At 42.6% G+C, this 20,291-nt stretch overlaps 2 protein-coding genes across 2 annotated transcripts in view; both read right to left on the bottom strand.

The window, feature by feature from the left end:
* LOC113479585 (AF4/FMR2 family member 1-like) overlaps positions 1 to 20,291 on the bottom strand; it is a 320,468-nt gene that overhangs the window by 38,082 nt on the left and 262,095 nt on the right. The window lies entirely within an intron of this gene.
* On the bottom strand, positions 12,710 to 20,290 carry COQ2 (coenzyme Q2, polyprenyltransferase; the record flags this gene model as incomplete). The annotated part of the gene is made up of 6 exons (XM_026847454.1): positions 12,710 to 12,966; positions 15,916 to 16,104; positions 16,529 to 16,662; positions 17,523 to 17,608; positions 17,842 to 17,963; positions 19,949 to 20,290. Coding segments are annotated over 6 exons (1,029 nt in total), but the record flags the coding sequence as incomplete, so codon positions are not given.

The following is a 20,291-nucleotide window of genomic DNA, read 5'->3' as shown; positions in this document are numbered from 1 at the left end:
TCATATTTTCTGCCCCGGTCTCCTCCTAGCTGCGTCTACACACTGTGTCCTGGTGGTCGTGGGCTGGGGTTGCAGAGATGAAGTAGCTCCTCTTCCTCTCTGTTGAACTTTTTCCCTCGGTTTCTTGCACAGTCTCTGTAGCTTCCTGGACTCAGGACAGACCATAGAGTTGGTTTTGACCAGTTTTTAGGGCTGTCTTCCTATTCCATCAGGAAGTGTTCTCTCACAGCTGCCATCAATCAAGGTTTCTATATTGTTCTGCTCTCTGGCCCATCAACTATGATGTATTATCCTATTTAATCTTAGTTATCGTTTTATTAATGGGCCTCTAGCCCCTAGCCTGATCTCTAAATCTTCCATCTTTAAGTTATACCTTAATTTCTTGAGTGCCTAATTTCTATATCCTATTTTAATTTCCTAGCTCCTCATCTCAATACTACTATTTACTATTTCTTCACTAACAATGCCACAAATATTTAACCGTTCACGCCCTGAGGGAGTCACTGACTGTTCTGAATGCATTTCCTTGTTCTGTAGAGAAGCTCTGACACCAAGACAACAGTTTTTGTTTCCCAACACGGTAACACAGAGTTTGCAGAGAGCACAGAATGGATCTGAGCATCACAAGTTCAAAGCATCCCATGTGAAGTGCTCACGGTGTGTTCCCCTTCTCTCTCTTGACCATTGACAAGAAATGGGAAAGGAGAAGTTCGGCTTACACTGCAACTCACCAGCTTTGTTGACAGGCCAGGATTTATGGTGCATTAAGTGGAGCCTTTTACCAATAGTGCTGCTGAGATAACAGTGAGCCCTGTCCTGAAATGCTCCCCTTGGCTTCCAACAGCTCCAAAGTTTAGCTGCAGCTGTCCCTGCTTTAGAATGGGGCTGCTTTGCTGACCCCTGCCTGGATCTACACTTCTTTTCTTTCCTTTTTTTTAAAAACATTGCAAGAGGCTGTGGGAACTGAAGTTTGTGAAAAGCTGTAGTTCAGCTGATGCTTTCTAGGAGAGGAGATACCAGACATCCCGCTGGCTGGGTAGACTGGCTTCATGCAAAATGCCAGTTAGCCTGGGAGTTTGCTGGGGAGGGAGGGAAATGGGAAGCTGAAAGGCACAGTCAGTATGGGAGATAACACATTAAAATAAAAGCCTGTCAGCAACATTTTAAAGATTTTTAACAGTCTGTCCTCTATTCAGAGCTGGGGTGGCACTGACTGCCTGAGCAACCGGGCTCTGCAAGTGCTTTTCTTCCACAGAAAAGCAGCCCACTTCTATCTGCAATCCTGGTGCATCAAAGCCCTTTGTCACCCTGAGCAAACACCACTATAAACACCTGCCTCAGCTGATGAGGTGCCCTTTACCCACCATTTCAGTCAGACAAAAAACCCTGCAAAAATCTCAACCACTGAAATCAAAACGCAAACTCCTCAAACTCACAGCAAGAGCATCACCCTCGCCCAGCGCCAGTCCGGAGCGCCCGTTGTCTCCCATCACAGGCGCTGTGGTTTCTGGCCAGAGCTCACCACGGGGCCTGGCTGGGACTCTGCCAGTGGCTGGTGGCCACAGGCCCCTTCACAGGCAGCTTCTGCAGGTCTGTGAAGTGGCACTGCGGGAAGAGAGGCAGTTGGCTGCACAGCATCAGCCACAGCATGACCTCAGGAGCAGAATGCCTCAGTAGCAGGGAAGGAGACGTTCTAACAAAACCACACCTGTAATGCCTTCTTCCATGTGGTAAGAATATTTCCAATCAGATAGTAGAAAAAATCAGCAGAAATGAATATTTAAACGAAGAAATTAACAGTCAGAATCCAACATAACTGTTAAGCAGGAATTCTTTATTAGCAGCGCCGGGGTCGCCGGGGATTCTCCACCATAAGGGCTCCCCCAAACTAGCAAGGGACATCAGTTTACATACACACAAATTATATATATTTGTTAGATTTCCTGGAAGGGGGTGTCTTCTGATAATAAATTCCCAGAATTCATTTACATAGTCCGAGCATGGCTGTGAAGTAAAGTCCAGATATTTTCTTCCTAAATCAGGAGATCATCCTCCCTAGATTGTGTCTCTGTGTCCTTTTGTTCGAGTTCCCCTTATCTCAGTTTGCCCAAGTGCCCACTGAAGGCTGCCATCAGTGAGTTATACAGGGAGCATTTTACTTTTGTGTAGACAGACAAAGAGGCCGAGGAAAAACAGTTGAGGAGTCCTTGGGAAACAAACACAAGCAAAACTTTTATGCATCACAGTTCAGTCTTAATCAAAAATTCATTGGTTTGAGCCCTTCCAATATTCACCAATTTAATATGTATTACAGTAAATGCAATTTCAATAAAGATTCAGGAGTGCAGATTAAAACAAAAAAATACTCCCTGAGCACATTTTTGCTTTCTCTGCAAAGAATAAAGTGTAAATGATGCAGTCTACCGTTGTGTTTTACAAAGAAGTGGCAACCAGGAATTAGTTTATTCCATTTTATGCCAGTGCCATCCATATGCAAACATTCTCACCTATTCTCCGTACCATTTGATACAAGTCCATCACGCAGTTTAAGACACTACCACAGATGAGCAAAGCCACCTTCCCCAGTATGCTGCCTTATGCTCTTTGTTACACAAACCCTGGCGTCTCAAGTGGTGAGAATTGGGTTTGTTCAGAGAGGGTCTGCTGTACGCCCATGGGTGTGCAGGGCAGGGGGGGCTGCCTGGCGGAGAAGGGTGTCTGGGGGGGCCTCTCTCCAACGCTCTGGTTTCCCCAACCCTTGCAAGAGACAGACTGACCTCAGAGTTTCAATGGGGTTTTGTTTCAGGCACGGGAAAGGGCTTATGCATCTGAAACTTCTTGGGTTTTTTTCCAGATGTCTCAGCTGGTTCAATAGAGGAGCAGCTCTCCCCCAAACCTTGCCTCCTTCCCACAACTTGGAATCACAGAAGTATCAAGGTTGGAAAAGACCTTCAAGATCCTCCAGTCCAACCATTAACCTCACACTGACTGTTCCGAACCACCAGATCCCTCAGCGCTGGCTCAGCCCGACTCTTCAACCCCTCCAGGGATCCCGGGGACTCCCCCCTGCCCTGGGCAGCCCATTCCAACGCCCAACAGCCCCTTCTGCAAAGAAATCCTTCCTCAGAGCCAGCCTGACCCTGCCCTGGGCAGCTTGAGGCCATTCCCTCTGGGCCTGGCGCTGGCTCCTTGGCTCCAGAGACTCATCCCCCCTCTCTGCCCCCTCCTGTCAGGGAGCTGTAGAGGGCCAGGAGGTCTCCCCTCAGCCTCCTCCAGACTAAACCCCCCCAGTTCCTCTCTTCATAAGATGACTCAGGCAAAAGGAAAATCCCTGCAACTATAAAACCCAGAGGAGAAGGAGCTGAGCAAGTGCTAGGGGAAATTTTCACAGCCCTTAGAAATACAGCTAAGGGTCAGGTTCACATCTCAACAAAACCAAGGTGACTGCAGTTGGCACAAGGCAAGACCCGTTCCCTTCCCACATCTGCGCGTCCCTTGTCCCTCCCATGCCAGGGACACCGCACACAGTGGCGTGGGTCCGCTCACCTGGCTGATCAGGCAGAAAACGGTGCAGGGGTTATGGCTAGGGAGTGCATTGCCACTTGGGCAACCGGCCCAAACCCCTCATGCCATGGACACTCAAACATGAGGTCCAGCGCACAGTGGGGAGCTTACGGCTGGGGCCAAGGGTGTCACCTACTTTGTAGCAGCTCACAGCCACGACATGTCACCAAAGGAAAGCAGAAGGAGACATGGTTTCGCATCCATTTTCAGTGGCACGCTAGCTTGGGCAAAGGTTTGTCACAAGATGCTTCACACAGCCTGGCTGAGCTTCTTCCTCTGCTCATCTGTCATTTTTCACCATCTCTTCAGCAGTGCCACTTCCTCTAGAAGTGAAACTTCATCTTAGGAGCTCACCAGGTAAAAAACAACTGAAGTAAAAATCATCAATCAAATCAACTTTCTTGTAACAGACTGGTCCAATTTGTTAATATTGGAATTTTCTACTTCATTAACCCCCTAACTCACAAATTCACTGACTTGCCCCCGCGCACAAGCCGAAGTGCTACCAGAGGGTGCGAGTGCAGGTCCTCCTGTCCCCATCCCCATCCCCACATGGTGGTGGCGAACAGGAGAACCTCTGCAGTCTGGCTGCTCTTGGGCCAGCTCCAGGGGCTTTTTGGGGTAAGCTGACTTGCATCTACCTTTCAGCTTGTACATGTGCTCTGTGCCATTTCTCCTGGGGTGGTGCAGACCCCCTGGGCCACACTGTGACGCCAGGGCCAGCCAACACCGTGCTATTGTCTTGGCTATGACGTGCGGAGTAACGACTTTATGACCAGTAAAGTGATAAAGAAGATATGTTTATTCACTGCTGGGTGCACGAGGGATCTCTCCTCCACAAACGTGCACACCTTGAAGCGAAAAGCAGCTCCTTTTTTATAGTGTAAAACGTTTACATATTCATTATAATCCCAAGAATAGGGAGAGATATTACAATTAGTTTTGAGAATTCATTATCATAAATCCTACCCCGAGTTCCTCCCCGTTGTGTCTGCGCAGTGGTTCCTGGTGGTCTTGGGCGGCGATCTTCAGGATGAAGATTGAAGATGCTTCCTCTTCCTCTCGTGACTTTTCACCCAATTAGAACTTTTCAGCATGTCGATTTAGAATTCCTTGAATCCTAGTTCCTTATCTTGGGACTCAGTAGTTGCAGCCCCTCCCTTATCTCAAGAGCCCATCCTGCTGAGAGCTTATCCTGCTGAGAGCCCTGCATCTATTTTGTTAAAGTTTCTCACTTCAGCTACAAATGCAACAAACTGGGATGATCTGGCACTTTCTTGGTCTTTATACAAGGACAGCAAGTTGGGATGGTTAGGCACTCCCATAGCATCCCCAAAACTCCTGCTGCCTGACAGTGAGGTAGGACAATTAGCGCTCCCTAACTGTACCAGGAACTCCTGTTGTCTGGGAAAGGTATCTCTAACTCCTGCAGCCCAGATCGTAGCCCACTCTGGAAGAAACCAGAATTACCTGACAAGAATTATGACCAAAATGAAAAATTACTGTCCCAAAGTCTTGCAAACCTATAAACAGTGACCCTGAGTGACACCGTTTGAGCTCTCTGGGATTGCAGTGGGCTGTGACCCAGTATCTCCCCTTGAGTTGGGATGCCTCTCAGAGCAGATTTCATGAGGATTTTGATGAATAGATTTTGTGAAGACTTACAAGATCATCCACTGTTAGATGGCGACTAAGGAAAGGGGTTCAAAGATTGTCTAATGACAAATGTTGACAAAGGAAAACAGTGAGTGATTCACTAAAATTAGATTTCACGAGCTTTCAAAGTCCATTGGGTACCAATAATTTACCATCATAAGTTAACCTCTATATCCATCTGTGTATTAGTGTGTGTGCGCGTTCAATTTAGGAAACTTTATGGTCTTGATTATGACCAATTTTATTAAATCACCCTTATAATGAGCTGATGATTAAGTATTGTTAAAAATCATTCAACCTAACCTTGTGGTTTACCGTAACAGTGTTAATAAATTGCTGCTACCTCAAAATTATGCAGGATCCATCATCGGTCGTTCCCTGACAAATTAGCATAATAAGTTATTTTCCTTACCTTTTACATAAACTGTTGAACAAGTCTGGGACTAAGACTGTATCTAGCTGCACCTAGATTCTTCTCTGAGAAAGAGTTTAGAAAGCAAGGGGGTCCAGTCTGAATCTTGTAACTCTACAGGTCTCCCTTACCTTTCTACATCTTCAGCCTCTGTATAAATCATGTTGAATCAATTTTAACTTGATTTTCCATTCTATGTTTCTTTCACATAGAAACAGAGTGAACCTTGCCATCGAACTTTAAGTCTGACTTTTATAAATGCACATTAAAAATCACTTTTGCTAATACCTTTGGCAGTGATTGTTTTAAGTGGTCAAAAACACTCTTCCACAACACCTCCCAAGAGTTTTATCCCAACCTGCCAGCTGCTGCTACCATGCTGCAGGGTCTGATGGACCTTACCTTCTCCTGTCCCTTGTGCCCAGCATACACAATGCCCCTGCTTTAACCCAACAGTGCTGCTCCCAATGTACACGAGGAGCAGCACATTAGCCCAACACCCGAGCAGGAGCTGAGTGAACAGCCACATGTGGTGCACCACAAAGTTAATCCAACATTAATCAAGGTATTAGCAGAATGACATCCAACATGCTTCACAACAGAATTTGAGATGTGACAAGTACTTTTTAAATGTGTTGATGTTACTTAGCAGAGCAAGTTGTACTGTTGACTAAAAAGGGCCTTTACTACTTCAGATGCTTTTTAAAATAGATGGGAGAAGGCAATCTTGGCCTAGGAGAGATGATGTGCAAGTGGGAGAAGCTCTTCAGCTCCGCACTTGCTGCGTGCATGTGACCACAAGCCCTCTGCAGAGGAGAACTTCCCTCACCTTCAGTTCGATGGCAGTCTTTTTCTCCCCTCTGTGTGCATGTGATGCCTCTTACGTTATGAAGGGATTTCTTCTGTGTGACTTCATCCACCCGGCACCCAACGTGCTCATGCTGATAGCCTCTCATGGTAGCTCCCTATGTGTTTAACCTCCAGTTTTCTGAAGTACCTTCTGACTTACCTTGGTGTAAGTAAATCAGCACTGAGCAGCTCAAACTCCTGAAGGCAACTTTTTGGTTCCCCCACCCCCGCATTGCCACTGATTTCTTGAGCAAGGCCTGAAGAGAGCAGCTATAACAGTTGCCGTCTTTGCACACGCTCTGAAGCAGACGGCTTCCTTGTATGCATGTCCCAAGATCTCAGAGGACCCCTGACACCACAGCAGCTCACGGCTCGTCTGAGAGACACAGGAAGGAGTAGGAGGATGCTCTCCCTATCCTACGAGAAAAATCAGGCAAGTGGTCTCTGCATTGCACTGGCAGCAGACCAACTGTGGAGAGCATCCTCACCACATAAAGACCCAACAAGGGATGAACTTGCAGGTGTCAGAGCCCCGATTGGCATTGAGCAACAGCGTCCTTATCACCTGTCACCTGGGAGAGGAGGTCTGACCTGCAACACCAGACCTTATCTCTTGCCAAGAGCAACCTCAGCCTCATCAGCTTCACAGACAACCTGCGCTTACTCGGCCTTGGCTTTCTGCCCTGGGTCTTGCTCCCAAGCAGGAAGGAGACAGGAGACCTCCCAGCCCCTCTGTCTGACAGACACGGTCAGCACACCACCTTTTCCAGTGACCTGTCAAATCTTTCATTTATTGCACTACTGCAGCCACAGTGAGTGTCAAGCAGGTGGAAGAAGGGCAGGGAAAAAAAGCCTCATGCCAACACTAAGCAAATAAATTCTGTAAGGTCCCTTCCAACCGATGATTAAATAAAGCACAACAATAATGCAGGTATTGCCAAAAAACTCATTATGGTGCACATAAATGTCGATGCTTTCCATTGTTTTTCTCTCAAGCACTTTTATTTTCATGTATGTATTTCCTGAAAAAGTGGTTGATAACATGACAGCACTTTGGGGAAAACAAGCTCTGATGAAGCTGGAAAATCTGTCTGACAAGTATTTGGTCATGCTAGAGCATGACAGCCAACACAAAATGCACACATGTCCTCCTACTAAGCAGCCACTGTTGAAGTTTCTCCTCACAACAGTCCCTTCATGCTATGCATGTGCTGTTGCCTGCAGGGTTAACTTGCAGATAAAATTATTTCCCTCCAATATACTTTTAATTCAGAGCTGAACAATACTGTGATGCCAGTCCAGGAAAAAAAGATACTGTGGAATGGGCATACAGTTTCTTCCCCCCTGCCTCACAGCTTGTTACAGGCTTGGTTCTGTTCTTTACGCAGTTGGAACAACATTTTATATTATATACTCCTCCATGTTATGCTACCTGTCATAGCCAAGAAGCTCTGCAGTTTGGAAGAATTGTGTTCTGCTGGTAACATTCAGGGGTGGGTTTTGTTTGGTTGGGTTTTTTTTCATTAGGGCAGGAATTTCCGCTCACTCTTCCAGAAATAAAAGCTGTACTTTTAAAAGTTTTGAATGCAGCATTTGAACACTGCTTTTTGTTATTGGTTTTGTTTTTTAAATTGTATTAGACCTCTTCCTGCTTAGCTCAGACAAAACTATGCGTGTACAGCTGTCTGGCTGGGGGTAGGGGGATTGAAAAGTGCTGTAAAACCAGTTTTTTTGCAATTTCCCTTGTAATTCTGGTATTGTATCTAGCACACATTGTTAAAATTTGTTCTGGCCTTTTGCTTCCGTCACAACCTACAGGGAGGCACTGCAGGAAACTCACCTGTCCAGTATGCCAAAAGCCTTCAGCTAGTACCAAGACTTCACATTATCCATGGCTGTTAACATCCAGATTTTTTCTTGTCAGCTTTGTTTTGAAGCTTAAATGGATCTTCTCTCCTGGTATTTGCACTATGAAACTTTTAGAAATAAATTAATGGCCCTTTCCCTGCTTTTGCCAAAAGGAAAAAAAACCCAAAGAAGTGCCCACAAAATACATTCTCCAGCTCCGTTTACCAGAGCAGTCCTTCATCACAACAGTTGTGCTTTCAGTGTCTTCCCTGAATACTGGCTAACCGGGACAGGTGATGGGTTACCTTTATCTCCAGCCAGCTTTTCAGTGACTTCAGCCCACAGGATGCTCCAATCTTTCCACACGCTGACACACCTTTCTGACTTTTGAGTCAAGCCACCTTTTCGCTACCAGTGGCCGGTGCTAAGCTTGACCTACCAAGCTGGTGACCCTCTGTGGCCAGACTGCCCTTCCAGCCACGCTGGCTGTCCTATGTCTTCCAGCCTGCACTGTTTGCACATCACAGTTCCTCAGCTAGGTGCCTCCAGCCATCCTTTCCTGAAATTAGGAGGAGGGATGGAAGAATCTGACCCCCTTGCATTAACGATGCTGTATTTACCAAGAAATACACGAATAGTAAAATACGGATACAATTCGCCATGGATGACCCTACAGCAAGTCCTTCCCCTTGGCAAAGGTGAATGTGAAAGCTCCCACGTGCCGCTGTCCCGAGCAGGCTTTTGAGTCAAAAACCCAGCCTCACCACGAAGGGTTGCCAACACCTTGGCAACCCCTCCCTGTATCCCCACAGGCACTAGCACCCCAATGTACTCATGGCTACTCCTGGACAAAGAGCAGGTGTTGCTTTGATACAGCTTTCTGCAAAGCACAATGGGGGCACACAAAGGCAAGCGGTTTGTGTTCCTGTTTCGCAGAACAACTGCCAGCATTTCATGTTGCCTTTGACCTTCCTGCTGCCTCCACAAGCATTTATCTCAAGGTTCTGGGGAAAAGGAAGGGGAGGAGAAACTTCCAGAGGACACTGTTTATTTGTGCAAAAGCACACTAGCTAATAATGAAGCTGCTGCTTAGAGATAAGTGTACTTGATACTTTCTTTAACAAACTATCTAAATACAGCAGAAAGCCTCTTTGTGAAGATTTGGAGTAGAACAGCTTGGGAATGGAAAGAGAGGATATGGACATACACCTGCCAGCAGATGTAAACAGGGCTTTAGCCAGGAAGTAGCTCAGCCTTTGTCTCTTTTGCACTTAAAAAGTTATTTCTTATTTCTGTGTATTAATCATAAAATGCTCATGCAAATATCACTCCCAGTATTACAGCCTAAAACCTAAACCTTTCTTCATTTGTCAGGCAATGAACCTAAAATACAGCTACGGCTTATCTTTCTGAAATGCATTTTGAGATAAATTTAGAAAACTTCCATGGAAAACATGCAGTGATTTTCAAGTTTAGGACCTGAGTACTGTTTTGAAACTTGAATTTTTACTCTATTTAGCTACAACTTCTTTTTCCTCTCATTACAAGGCAAACTCTTTGTGACAAAGTGTCCTCAGACAAAGGACACCAGTAGGTTCAGAGGCACTGCAAAATGTGAGCTCTTCCCAAATTTAAGCTAAAGACACTTTAATATGTTAAGAACAGACGAGTAACTTTTGCCATAATCCCTCTAAGCTAATATTACAGGTACAAAGAAACTGATCCATACTATTACATCACAAGACTTATTACTATATTAAATGCCTTATAACCAAAGTTCACAGGAAGTTGGATTCTCCCTCTACAAAATGCAACTTTGTCACATAATTGTTGAGAAACTTTTTATTCTTCATTTTTAAACTGCTCTGCTTTGACTTAATACTTCCTCCACCCCAAAATTGTAAACCCAATTAAAGAACAATTTCTGCCTAAGGACCAAGGAGGCCCTAACAGCAGTTACACTTCCTAATTTTTTCATGTATTTCTATCTTACGTGCAGTCAGGCTGAAAAATCTACTTTTTCTTATTTGCTCAAAACAATAATTGACATTGCTTGTTTAAATAGTAAAAGAAACTTTGTAAGGTGTATGTTAAAAAGACATGTTCAGAACACACAGAAGTCTGTTCCAGCCCCAAAAAGGATGTTCTGTGACAAAAGCCATTGACTCATGATATGCTTTTTCATTTTCCAGCAACAGGAACTTCTTTGCCCATTTACTCATACTGGTAATGCAACTCTATAGTTAGCAAACCCTGAATGTGTGGCTCTGGACTGCAATGTCTCTCAGACATACCGGTTTAAATAACCTTGAAATACAATACCTGTCTTGAGGCAGCCTTATTTTTGGTGTGACTGCACACACAGTTGCACCCCATCGCTTCAGGAACAGAGCAGACATCAGGGAAGGTCACTGGAATCCCATAATGAATTTGGCAAACAAATGCTTTGCATCACCAAGCAACAGCACCACATGCAGGCTTATGCAAAGCCACCTGTGGGGAAAAGCGTGCTTGCACTGCCTACCAGTATGTAAACTGAGGTAAATTCCACTGTATCATTCTCCTGGAATAGGCACATCCATTGCTCCTTCCACAGAAATTAATTCTAGAACATGCCCTACAGCTCTTTAACATCGTGAGTCAAAGAAGAGCTTAAGTACTGTGCACATCATGTAACTGAGCAAGCGTAACCTCTGCAGTGCAAAGGCTTGGACAACAGGCCAAATCCAGAGCTGCCCTATAGATGAATCCTGTATATTTAATAACTGATAACCATTGTGCTAGTGGGTATTGTGCTAGGTTATAACAAACCACCTCTGCTGATGTGAAAAGTGCCAAAGCATTGAAGTATTGAAGCCTGAACAACAGGCCCTGAGCTGAAGCTGCTAACTTAGTATGTGAAATCTATTAGTGAAATCTGTATTCTCAATTATGAAAAATGTATCTTAGATATCATAAAACATATCTATCCTGAAGATATCTTTATCCTTCTTTGTGTGAGGGCACGTTACCAGGGCCATGGAGCCAGCTGTCTGGCCTTGGGACCAGATGCATGACCTTGCTCAAAAATCAGTTAGATAAGCAGGGAAGCTCCCTTAGCTTCTCCCTTGAGCCCTTGCCAGGCTCTGGGGAATCTAACATGAGAGTGAAACCAGATGTTTCCATTCAAAACAAAGGTGCCAGCCATTCTGGCTTGCCGATTTTGGGGTACATAAGGCTGGGCCCGCTCACAGGGACTTTGGAAGCCTCACCTACGGGTGGAGGCACCGCGTAGGATTTCCCACTTGCCGGGACAGGCTCTGCAAACCCTCGCTGCAACTGGGGCTGCCCAGCCACTGCGGGGCTGGGTGATGGTAAAGTAGGCAAGTGGTGATGGATCTTTCTTAACTGCTATTCTCTCTCTCAGGTAGTAATGATTTGATGCATTACCCTGTATTTTCCTATTTGTTTAAGCACGCTGTTCTGTCTTTTCTTACTGTATGTTTTCTGTATTACTGTTACATTATTTAGTTATCCCCAGTAAAAAACAACTATTCTTTTCACTATGGTGTCCAAGTTCAATTGGTATCCTTAATCACCAAAACAACTTGAAAACATGAATTGTTTGTATCAATGTAATTGTTAGCCTGCAGTTGTTATTTGTGTTTACAGGCATCCTCCTATAAACAAATTCTTCCTTTAAGACTACAAATAAAACCAGTAGGCATAAGTGAAAACAGAATTAAAAAATAAAAATGAGGATCACTTTGCATGATGAATTCATAGCTCAGGGTCAACACCAGTCACACACACTTGGCGATAGCTCTGGGCTGCTGTTTTTAAGTCCATAGTGTGTGTTCAAATCATTCTTGATAAACAAGTTCCGGTCCCTCTGTGCAGGCAACTTTGTTCTTTTCACATGAAAAGGAACCACTTTTAAGTACTTCTCTGTTAACTTCTTATTCTGGACCTCACACACTCACAGAGTCCTGACTGCTGCTAGACATCTCAGGATAAAAATTGTTACTGCAATTCTTCAACGCAACAAGCTCCAACACAAACTGAAAATTATTCATGTAATAAATCAGAACACCAAACATGTACAGCCACATTTTATTCACCACCTAAAATCACTTCGCATTTTTCCACGTGCTGTCACTAAGAGACGTCTGTTTTGTATAAAATCTTGGGCTCACAGTCTTGAGAGCTTGACAGAAGTTCACTTGTACTGCACAGAAGCAGCAGAGCAGACTCACTTGAAGACTCTATGGAGGTTGAAGTCACTTAAGGATAATAAAAACTTTTTTTTAATCAAAAAATTTTGATAAATTTACAAAAAATTGTAGGATAATCTCATTTGCATGTTTTTAGAAACAAGAATGTTTTCACAAGATTTTATAAATAAACAGTGTAAAGCAGCTATAGTTATGTTAAAAGTGCTTTCCTTCTTACAGAACTTAATTTTAGCTGGACTAAAATATCAGTATTTATAGTATTTTCAACTACTTGTTTTCTAAAGGCTCTTCTATATTTTTAGGGTCTTTTTGTTTCCACAGATTTCCAAGCACAATCCCTGTGAACAGCAGAACTCCTACAGTACGATTTGAAGCAAATTTCTTCCAACAGTCTTCAGGTTTGTCTATGTCCAAAGTATAAATCTGCAAAAGCACAGTATAACATTCTAGTATTATTATTCCACAGACACATATATTTGACACACCACAGACACCAAAAGGTCTGTAACTTCAAAAAATGAATCTCAAATTCAGAAGTCTACCCTTATGTCCACAATAAACAGGAATACTCTGTGCTTACAACAAATTTTTTCCATAACTGGCACCTAGATTTACTTGACAGATTTGTTCAACATACAGCAAAAAAGTCACGGATCACATATGAATACAATTCCCAGACCCTCTCAACGAAGGACCATATAAACAGCCTGGATACTGGTGTGTCTGGTTTGATATTTTAAAATGTAAAAACATCTGGCCATGTAAATAAAGCTTTTTAAGATTTTCCTCAGTAGTTAGCCATCTAATTCTTAAGTGGGAATTTTAAATAAAAATAAAGAAACCTTCAAATCTCTGCTGCAAGGTGTTGCTCCCTGTTTCAGTAGAGAGAAAGCACTGCAAAGCCAGCAGTGAACCAGGCTAACTGGAATGCACAGGAAAGTGCCCAGCCCTGCCTAAGTCACACAGGGCTGGTTTAGTCCAGTTGCTCTTAGCCATGTCCATTGACCTCTCTTGCAAAAAAGAACCAGTACACCTGCAACAACAGCGAGAAGCAAGGCTTCCCCAGCTTGGCAGCTGTCTGCTGTGAGTCACAACTAAAGGTGGAAAAAAACCCCACACAGTGCAGCAAGAGCAAAGTTACTGAAAAACATTCCTTGGAAACAAAACAAGTCCTGAGAAGGATGACAAGAGGAAATGTTAGCAAAACAAGTGAAAGGGTGAATAAAAATGTACCTCCCAAAATGTGAAACCTTGCAATTCAGTCTCTGAAGAAGTCAAAACAGAATGCAGCTGACTAAAAGAAGTGAAACGTTCCCTGGGAAACCTGTTTCTCTGCCATTTGCAGTGGTACTGAGGTGAAAGGGCTGGGTTCTGATCAAATAATCTGACATTGTCCCTAAGCTTCTAAGACTCAATGTTAGACACACCCTTGAAAATCTGTCAGTTCCTCAAGCACCAGGAACGAAAACACTGAACTGACAACCAAAACCTAACAGCAACTGAGCCACGAGATATACCTTCAGAAATGCAAAGCAAATAAAATATGTTATTTTTCTATGGGTGAACTTCTTCCGTGGGATAGAAATTTGATATCTTCAGGACACAAATTCCTCTGTCTCAGGGACAAATTCAGTGAATTTAAGGAAAACCTACTCCTCATGAAGCTTACTCAGCTTTCTAAACTCCATTAAGCACATGTTCAGAAATCTTGAACGAGAAGCATGAGGCTGTTTAAGCAGAACTAATATTAAAATAATCACTCAAAAAGAAGCTACTCTGTGGTACACAGAAAAATGCCGCACTTATGATTTTGGCAATCTACACAATTGTTCACTCTTCACTTACATTCAATACGTATGCATTCTCACTTATAAAATCCTCCCTGTAGGAAAGTAATTTCCATTTCTGCCAAAACTACAGTGTAAGGCCTCTCTGACAATTCAAACTGTAAATGATTATGCAGCAGAATATAGTTTTCCTTCCCTCACAGATGTCCAAGCACAATTGCCGTGAAAAGCAGTGGCTGACAAGCACCAGACTACATCATCCCAAGAATTTTCTTACTCAGAGGTATGTTTAATACCCATCACCTGCATGAGCTACTCCCATTAAAGTGCAATGTAAGTCTAACCTGCTTCAAAAAGTTTAATGATAACCACAGACTTAACATCTCAGACTGTCAACACTTTTACTACGTGCAATGCACAAACCCCTTTGCTATCACTCACCTATCAAGGCCAGCAATTAATTTTCATAGAGACTGACTTGTCACTACAAGGCTAGGCAACACAGTTGTTGGGATTCAGAAAGAACAGGATAAGATCCTATCTGCTTCCTTTACTGACAAAGACAATTTATTTGTTATTCATTAAAATTTCTAAACTAATACAAGACTGGATTGCTCTCTGCTATAAAAAGAGCTGTGAATTAGAACTGTCGATGACCATAAAATTATAACATTAACATCTGCTGATGCTGCCTTGAGCAACAAGTAGAAAGAAATGTTCTGTTACATCTTTTAAGGTCACCCTGATATGATTGGTCCATGTTTGCTTAACATGTATGGAACCTTCAGAACACGGAGACACAGAGCTGAGAGAATCTGGAGTTTTGCAGTCAGAACCTGCCAAAACCAGCCAACCATATAGAAGAAAAACAAAAGTGTGTAGGTTAACCCACACTGTGCATGCTCCAGAGGACAGTACAACTAAAGGACACACCCAGGAGAGACCCTCAGAGACTAAAAGCAGACATGGGTAATTAGGATGCAAATTTTACAATTTGTTCCAGGAAACAGAATGACTATGTGTAACTATTCCAGGAAATCTAATGCATATATAAATTGTTCTGCAATATAAATTCTGCGCGTTGCAACCTGCGGCATGCACTATCTCCCGTGCATCTGGTGCTGTAATAAAGAACGCCTGCCTTTTGAAACTTCAAACCAAGGCTTAGAGGGTTCTTTTCCAACTAAACTTATGGTAAACCTACAAGCAGTAGTGAACAAGCCACAAAAAATTTTCTTACATTGTTAGATCCCAGACTGAACCCTCCAACCACAGTACAGAATTGTTTAAATGTAAAATTAACCATCACTGAGACAGAACATACAACATTCATTTTCATATTGTTCTGTTGGTTCGGAACAGACTGAAAACGAGTGTTTCGCAGTGTGTGGACCACTGAAGGTCTGTCTCTTCAAACAGTCTGCAAAAGGTACTTAAGCAAGATCACTCTCTGAAGACTTCAGGTTTCTTTTACAAGGAATTGCTTTTTTTTTTAGGTAGGTGGCGAATTGATGGGGATTGAAAAGCACCCTGATTTCTTATCAAGAACTTCCACATGGAAGAAGTATAAATAAATCCATCAAACCTGGTGCGCTAGGTGAGCCCCTACGGCAGCCACAGCTGAGTAATACGGGAACATCTGGTTACAATTCATTCCTGCCATGCACAAACTCAGAAGCATTGCAAGGCTGAAGCCACTGAGCCACTGCTTCGTATCCTCCTTGAACTGTAACGCTGTTGACTTCACACCGATAATGACATCATCCCTCTTATCCTAGGATGAAAGGATGAATTAGCAAAAAAATCCACAATCCAACTGTCACTTCATAAGGAAAATAAGAAGGGGGCCCTGCTTAAGTTTCCAGCGCTTCTTATGAGGAACTTAAGTGCATTTGTAAGTCCCTACATTAAAATTTAAATCAGAAGGTTGGTCCTTAGACCTGCTTTAGCAGCCAAGAGCTAATACCAATGCAAATGCATCAGCACACGAAGTGCATTATACTTCCAGATTTCTACTCAATATGTAAACCATTTTCAATAACAATAAAAGGTGCAAGGGCTGGGGTTTCTTTGGTGCTGTTTTAGCTCAGCTGAGAGCTAAGAACTGCAACAGGTTAGTACTGCTGTTTGACAACAAAAGTTGTAAATTAAACACACAAACATACACAGATATCTAAAATTTCCCACTGTTACTCCACCTGATGTGCGTAAATGGTATCGTATACCAGTGTCCACATTACTCCAGCAAAGTACAAGGGCAAACACACAGACCACTCACATGACCCTCTGATGGCAGACCAGCCAAGAAGGGCTCCCCAATTAAATGTAAGTCCTAAAAATACAAAAGGAGTAAAAAAAGAGAAAAAAGCTGTAAGATTGCCAGGAGCAATCTAAATTACATGTATAGCATTAAATATTATTTGTTCAAGCGTATATCATAGCAGCAGCTTTTTGTACAATACTGGCATCTCTATTTTTCTACCACTTATTTTCAGGCAGGTAATAAATAAAAGTAATTTGACATTAAATACCCTAGAAAGGGGTTAATTAAAGGAGAAATATGTATAGCCATGCATTTTCCCCCATTTAAATCTGCATAGAACTATTCCAGTGTATTCAAGCAACGTGTCTAAAGTTAACAGTCTTAGATGCCAGTATAACAGAGGATGTTGGTATGACTGCAAAACTGCACCACAGCCAACTATGATACTTAAAAGCTGAAAATTACAATTTATTTGAAAAAAATGAAGGCAGCTGGAATGTGAAGGCCAAGATACAAAGATACATTTCAGTAGCTCAACCTAGAATACAAGCACCATCATTTTCTGCATAGGAGTTATTTATATAAAGGCTGAAGACTGAAATGCAGAACAAATGCATTTTTCAGAAAGGTTTCAAGATTACCCCAAAACTAAAGCTGACTCCCAAATGACAAATATTTATTTTCTCCCTCCCCTCACTCCATCAAAATAAGGAACTGATTTTTAAAAAAAAAAAAAAAAAACCCCGAACATCAACTCTTATATGTGTTATAAATTAAGAAGCTTGTGGCACAACAGAACTTTGTCTATAAGGTATTTTTATTTTAATATAGTTACAAGAAATCAGATTGCTGAAGATCAATTACTGATTTGTAAAATACCCTAAAGACTACATCTGAAGAAAAAAATAGTAAAAATATTTCCAGCTCACCCAAAACTAACTGTGGCCAATATGTTATTCTCTTCATCAGAGGGTAGGTGATCACAAGAGACAAAGAGGCTGCTCCCAGAATGATACTGAATGAAAGAACAAAGAGGTTTACTGTTTGCCAGTCTAAAGATCATAACATAATAGTGCAGCATTACAGGAGCTGCACATAATACTGAACTCATTCTTTTACTTTCAAATACAATTCCATGACTAATAACCTCTTCCCTCCACCCCCAATACCTTTTCTGCCGAAAATCTCTGAGCTTAACTCTGGGCCTGGAATCAAATTTAAAAAAACAAAACACAAGTTATACATCACCTATAATAATTCAGACACAGAAGCACACAAAGCGCCAAGCTAAGCTGTCCCCCAAGAAAAACGAAGGACTGAAAAGTGGAGATCTCCCCAGCTGCCAGGGGCCTACTTGCTGTCCTCACCACCTAAAAATTGAAAGAATAACATTAATACTAAATCCAATATAACGTATTCCAATGTGCATTAAAACTATAGGTCACATCATTGGCACATAAGCGGAAAAATAAACAGAAACAGGTCACAGAACGTATGAGTTGGGTTCCTTCAACAATACAAACCTAGCATATCATCATGGAAATGAGCTGTCTTTCTAAGCAGCAGCGCTTAAAACAGAAGTATGCAGGCTTTAAAAACTACAGCAGAAATAAAGTGCCACTTGTTTCCAGTGAGGCTGCTTAGAAACACTGTAGACATCTTGTATATGCATTTTATTACCTTAGAAAAAAAAAATCATACTTAAAAAGTTGTGAGCTAACTATCTGAATTTCGAGCAGCACTTCTGTGCTTTAACACTTTAAAGTGAATGTAAAATATCATAAAGATGCAGGGCTCCTCTAGCATTGTTAGTAACTACTGCTATTACACATGTATATTACGCATAACCATTGTTAACAATCCGTGAAAGTACAATTATTTTAATCCTAGTTGGGATGCAATGGATTTTAGAAACTATGGAACAAGAAATCATACATGTCAAACTGAAGGAAAAAACAAGTATCAGAAAAAAAGTTAAACTGTTATATATGGTGATTTACTTGCCAAAGGTGATGCTTGCAAAAAGAAAAAAAGACAAAAGTTTTGCATGTGGATGAAAATGGTGTAAAATCTACTTGAAGAGGTTAAAACATTTTACAGAATACTATGTATGTATAAAGTGTTATACATATGCTTTAATAACGTGAACTTATATGAACTCTTTTAGTTTGCCCCCCCCCCCCCCATCAGGTTATGTTTAATGGCAAATACTGCTTTTGCAGTTTAAACATGCATATAATATGACTAATTCCACTGCTCACTGTAACCAAATATGGGACCTTTCATTTAAAGAAAGGGAAAGAAAAGATTTACCAGTCAGTAACATAAAATTTAAAGCTTCAAACCACAATCACCAACACAAGCCAACATCCCGCTATTGACTCAGCCTCTGCCACACTTGCTTTGAAGATATTGTTTTAAGGTATGTAAGAAAGAGCTGCAATGGAAAATTTTAAAATTTTACATCTAACCTCATCACATTAATGTATAAATGAATTCATTATACTGAAAATTCCATCTTACTAATCACACAGATGACCCTGTCAAACGCTTTTAGTATATGTAGTTGTTAATTACCTCTGAACCCTAAACTATCCAAAGCTGCCACAAAGCCTGTACTGATTTGTTGCCTTCCCAAGAGAACAACAGTGCTGTAAGAAGAACTTCATGTATCAGACTGGCTCATTATCCTGTCTCTTGCCAGCGTCAAAACCCCAAACCAGGGGAACAGTACAGAAACAGAAAACAGGACAAGCAAACAGTGATGCATCACCAGGATACTTTCCTCCAAGCCTGCACCTGTGCACATTTCAACATCTGACCCTTCCCTCTTCTGAACAAAAGGGAGATGACAGATGCAACATAATAGAAGAGGATTAGCTCAGGGTTGGGCACGATACTTTTCACAGCCATTCTCATGAAGAAATTAACAATACTTAAGGAAACCCTGCTCCTGAAAATTAGAAAAAGAAACTAAAATGGTTCTTGGTTAGACTGTAACTAGCAAGTGCAGCAAAAAAAGGGTTATTTTGTTCTGTCATGCGAAACAAAGCTGAAATATAAACTTGTTCAAGTACTACCTCCAGCTGACAACACCACTTATTTTATCTTACACAGAGGTAAGTACTCTAGAAGGCCTATGACAGTTCTAGACAGAGAAGTGTTATACAAAATGAAATGATTTCTCCCGTGCTAGGAGGAAATATAGACAAATTCATGGCATGCAGCTCAGATAGAAACACGGAGGAATTTCTGAACCTGGAGCAATCGCCGCTGCTGTTGGACATAAGTGGGCATGTACTTGGTTAATTCAGCAGCAACCCACGTCTTGGCAAGCCCACGGGGGTTTCTCTACCTTTTTGTCATAGTCACGATCCCACATGTCATTGATCGTGCAGCCGGCCCCGCGCATAAGCACCGCTCCGATGCCGAACAGGGACAGCATGTGCCAGTCCGGGAGGCAGCCCGGCTCGGCCGCCAAGGCGATGCTCCAGGTGCACGGCAGGTACAGCAGCCACGTCCCTGAGGGAAGGCAAAACCCGCGCGTGGGGTGAGGAGGGCAACGAGGCGCGGAGCTGGGGCTGCGGGGCAGGACGGCAGCTCGCTGCTGAGTAACGGCACTGCCACGCAGACACACGCTTCTTTGGCAGAACCGTCCGCCACCAGCACAGGATCCCCCCACACCCTCCCGGCCGCCC

Source organism: Athene cunicularia (genome assembly GCF_003259725.1).
Source record: "Athene cunicularia isolate RWA chromosome 4 unlocalized genomic scaffold, athCun1 chr4_part2, whole genome shotgun sequence".
Lineage (NCBI taxonomy): Eukaryota > Metazoa > Chordata > Aves > Strigiformes > Strigidae > Athene > Athene cunicularia.
The sequence above is the reverse complement of the archived record's forward strand: the minus strand, read 5'-3'. Positions and strand labels throughout refer to the sequence as shown.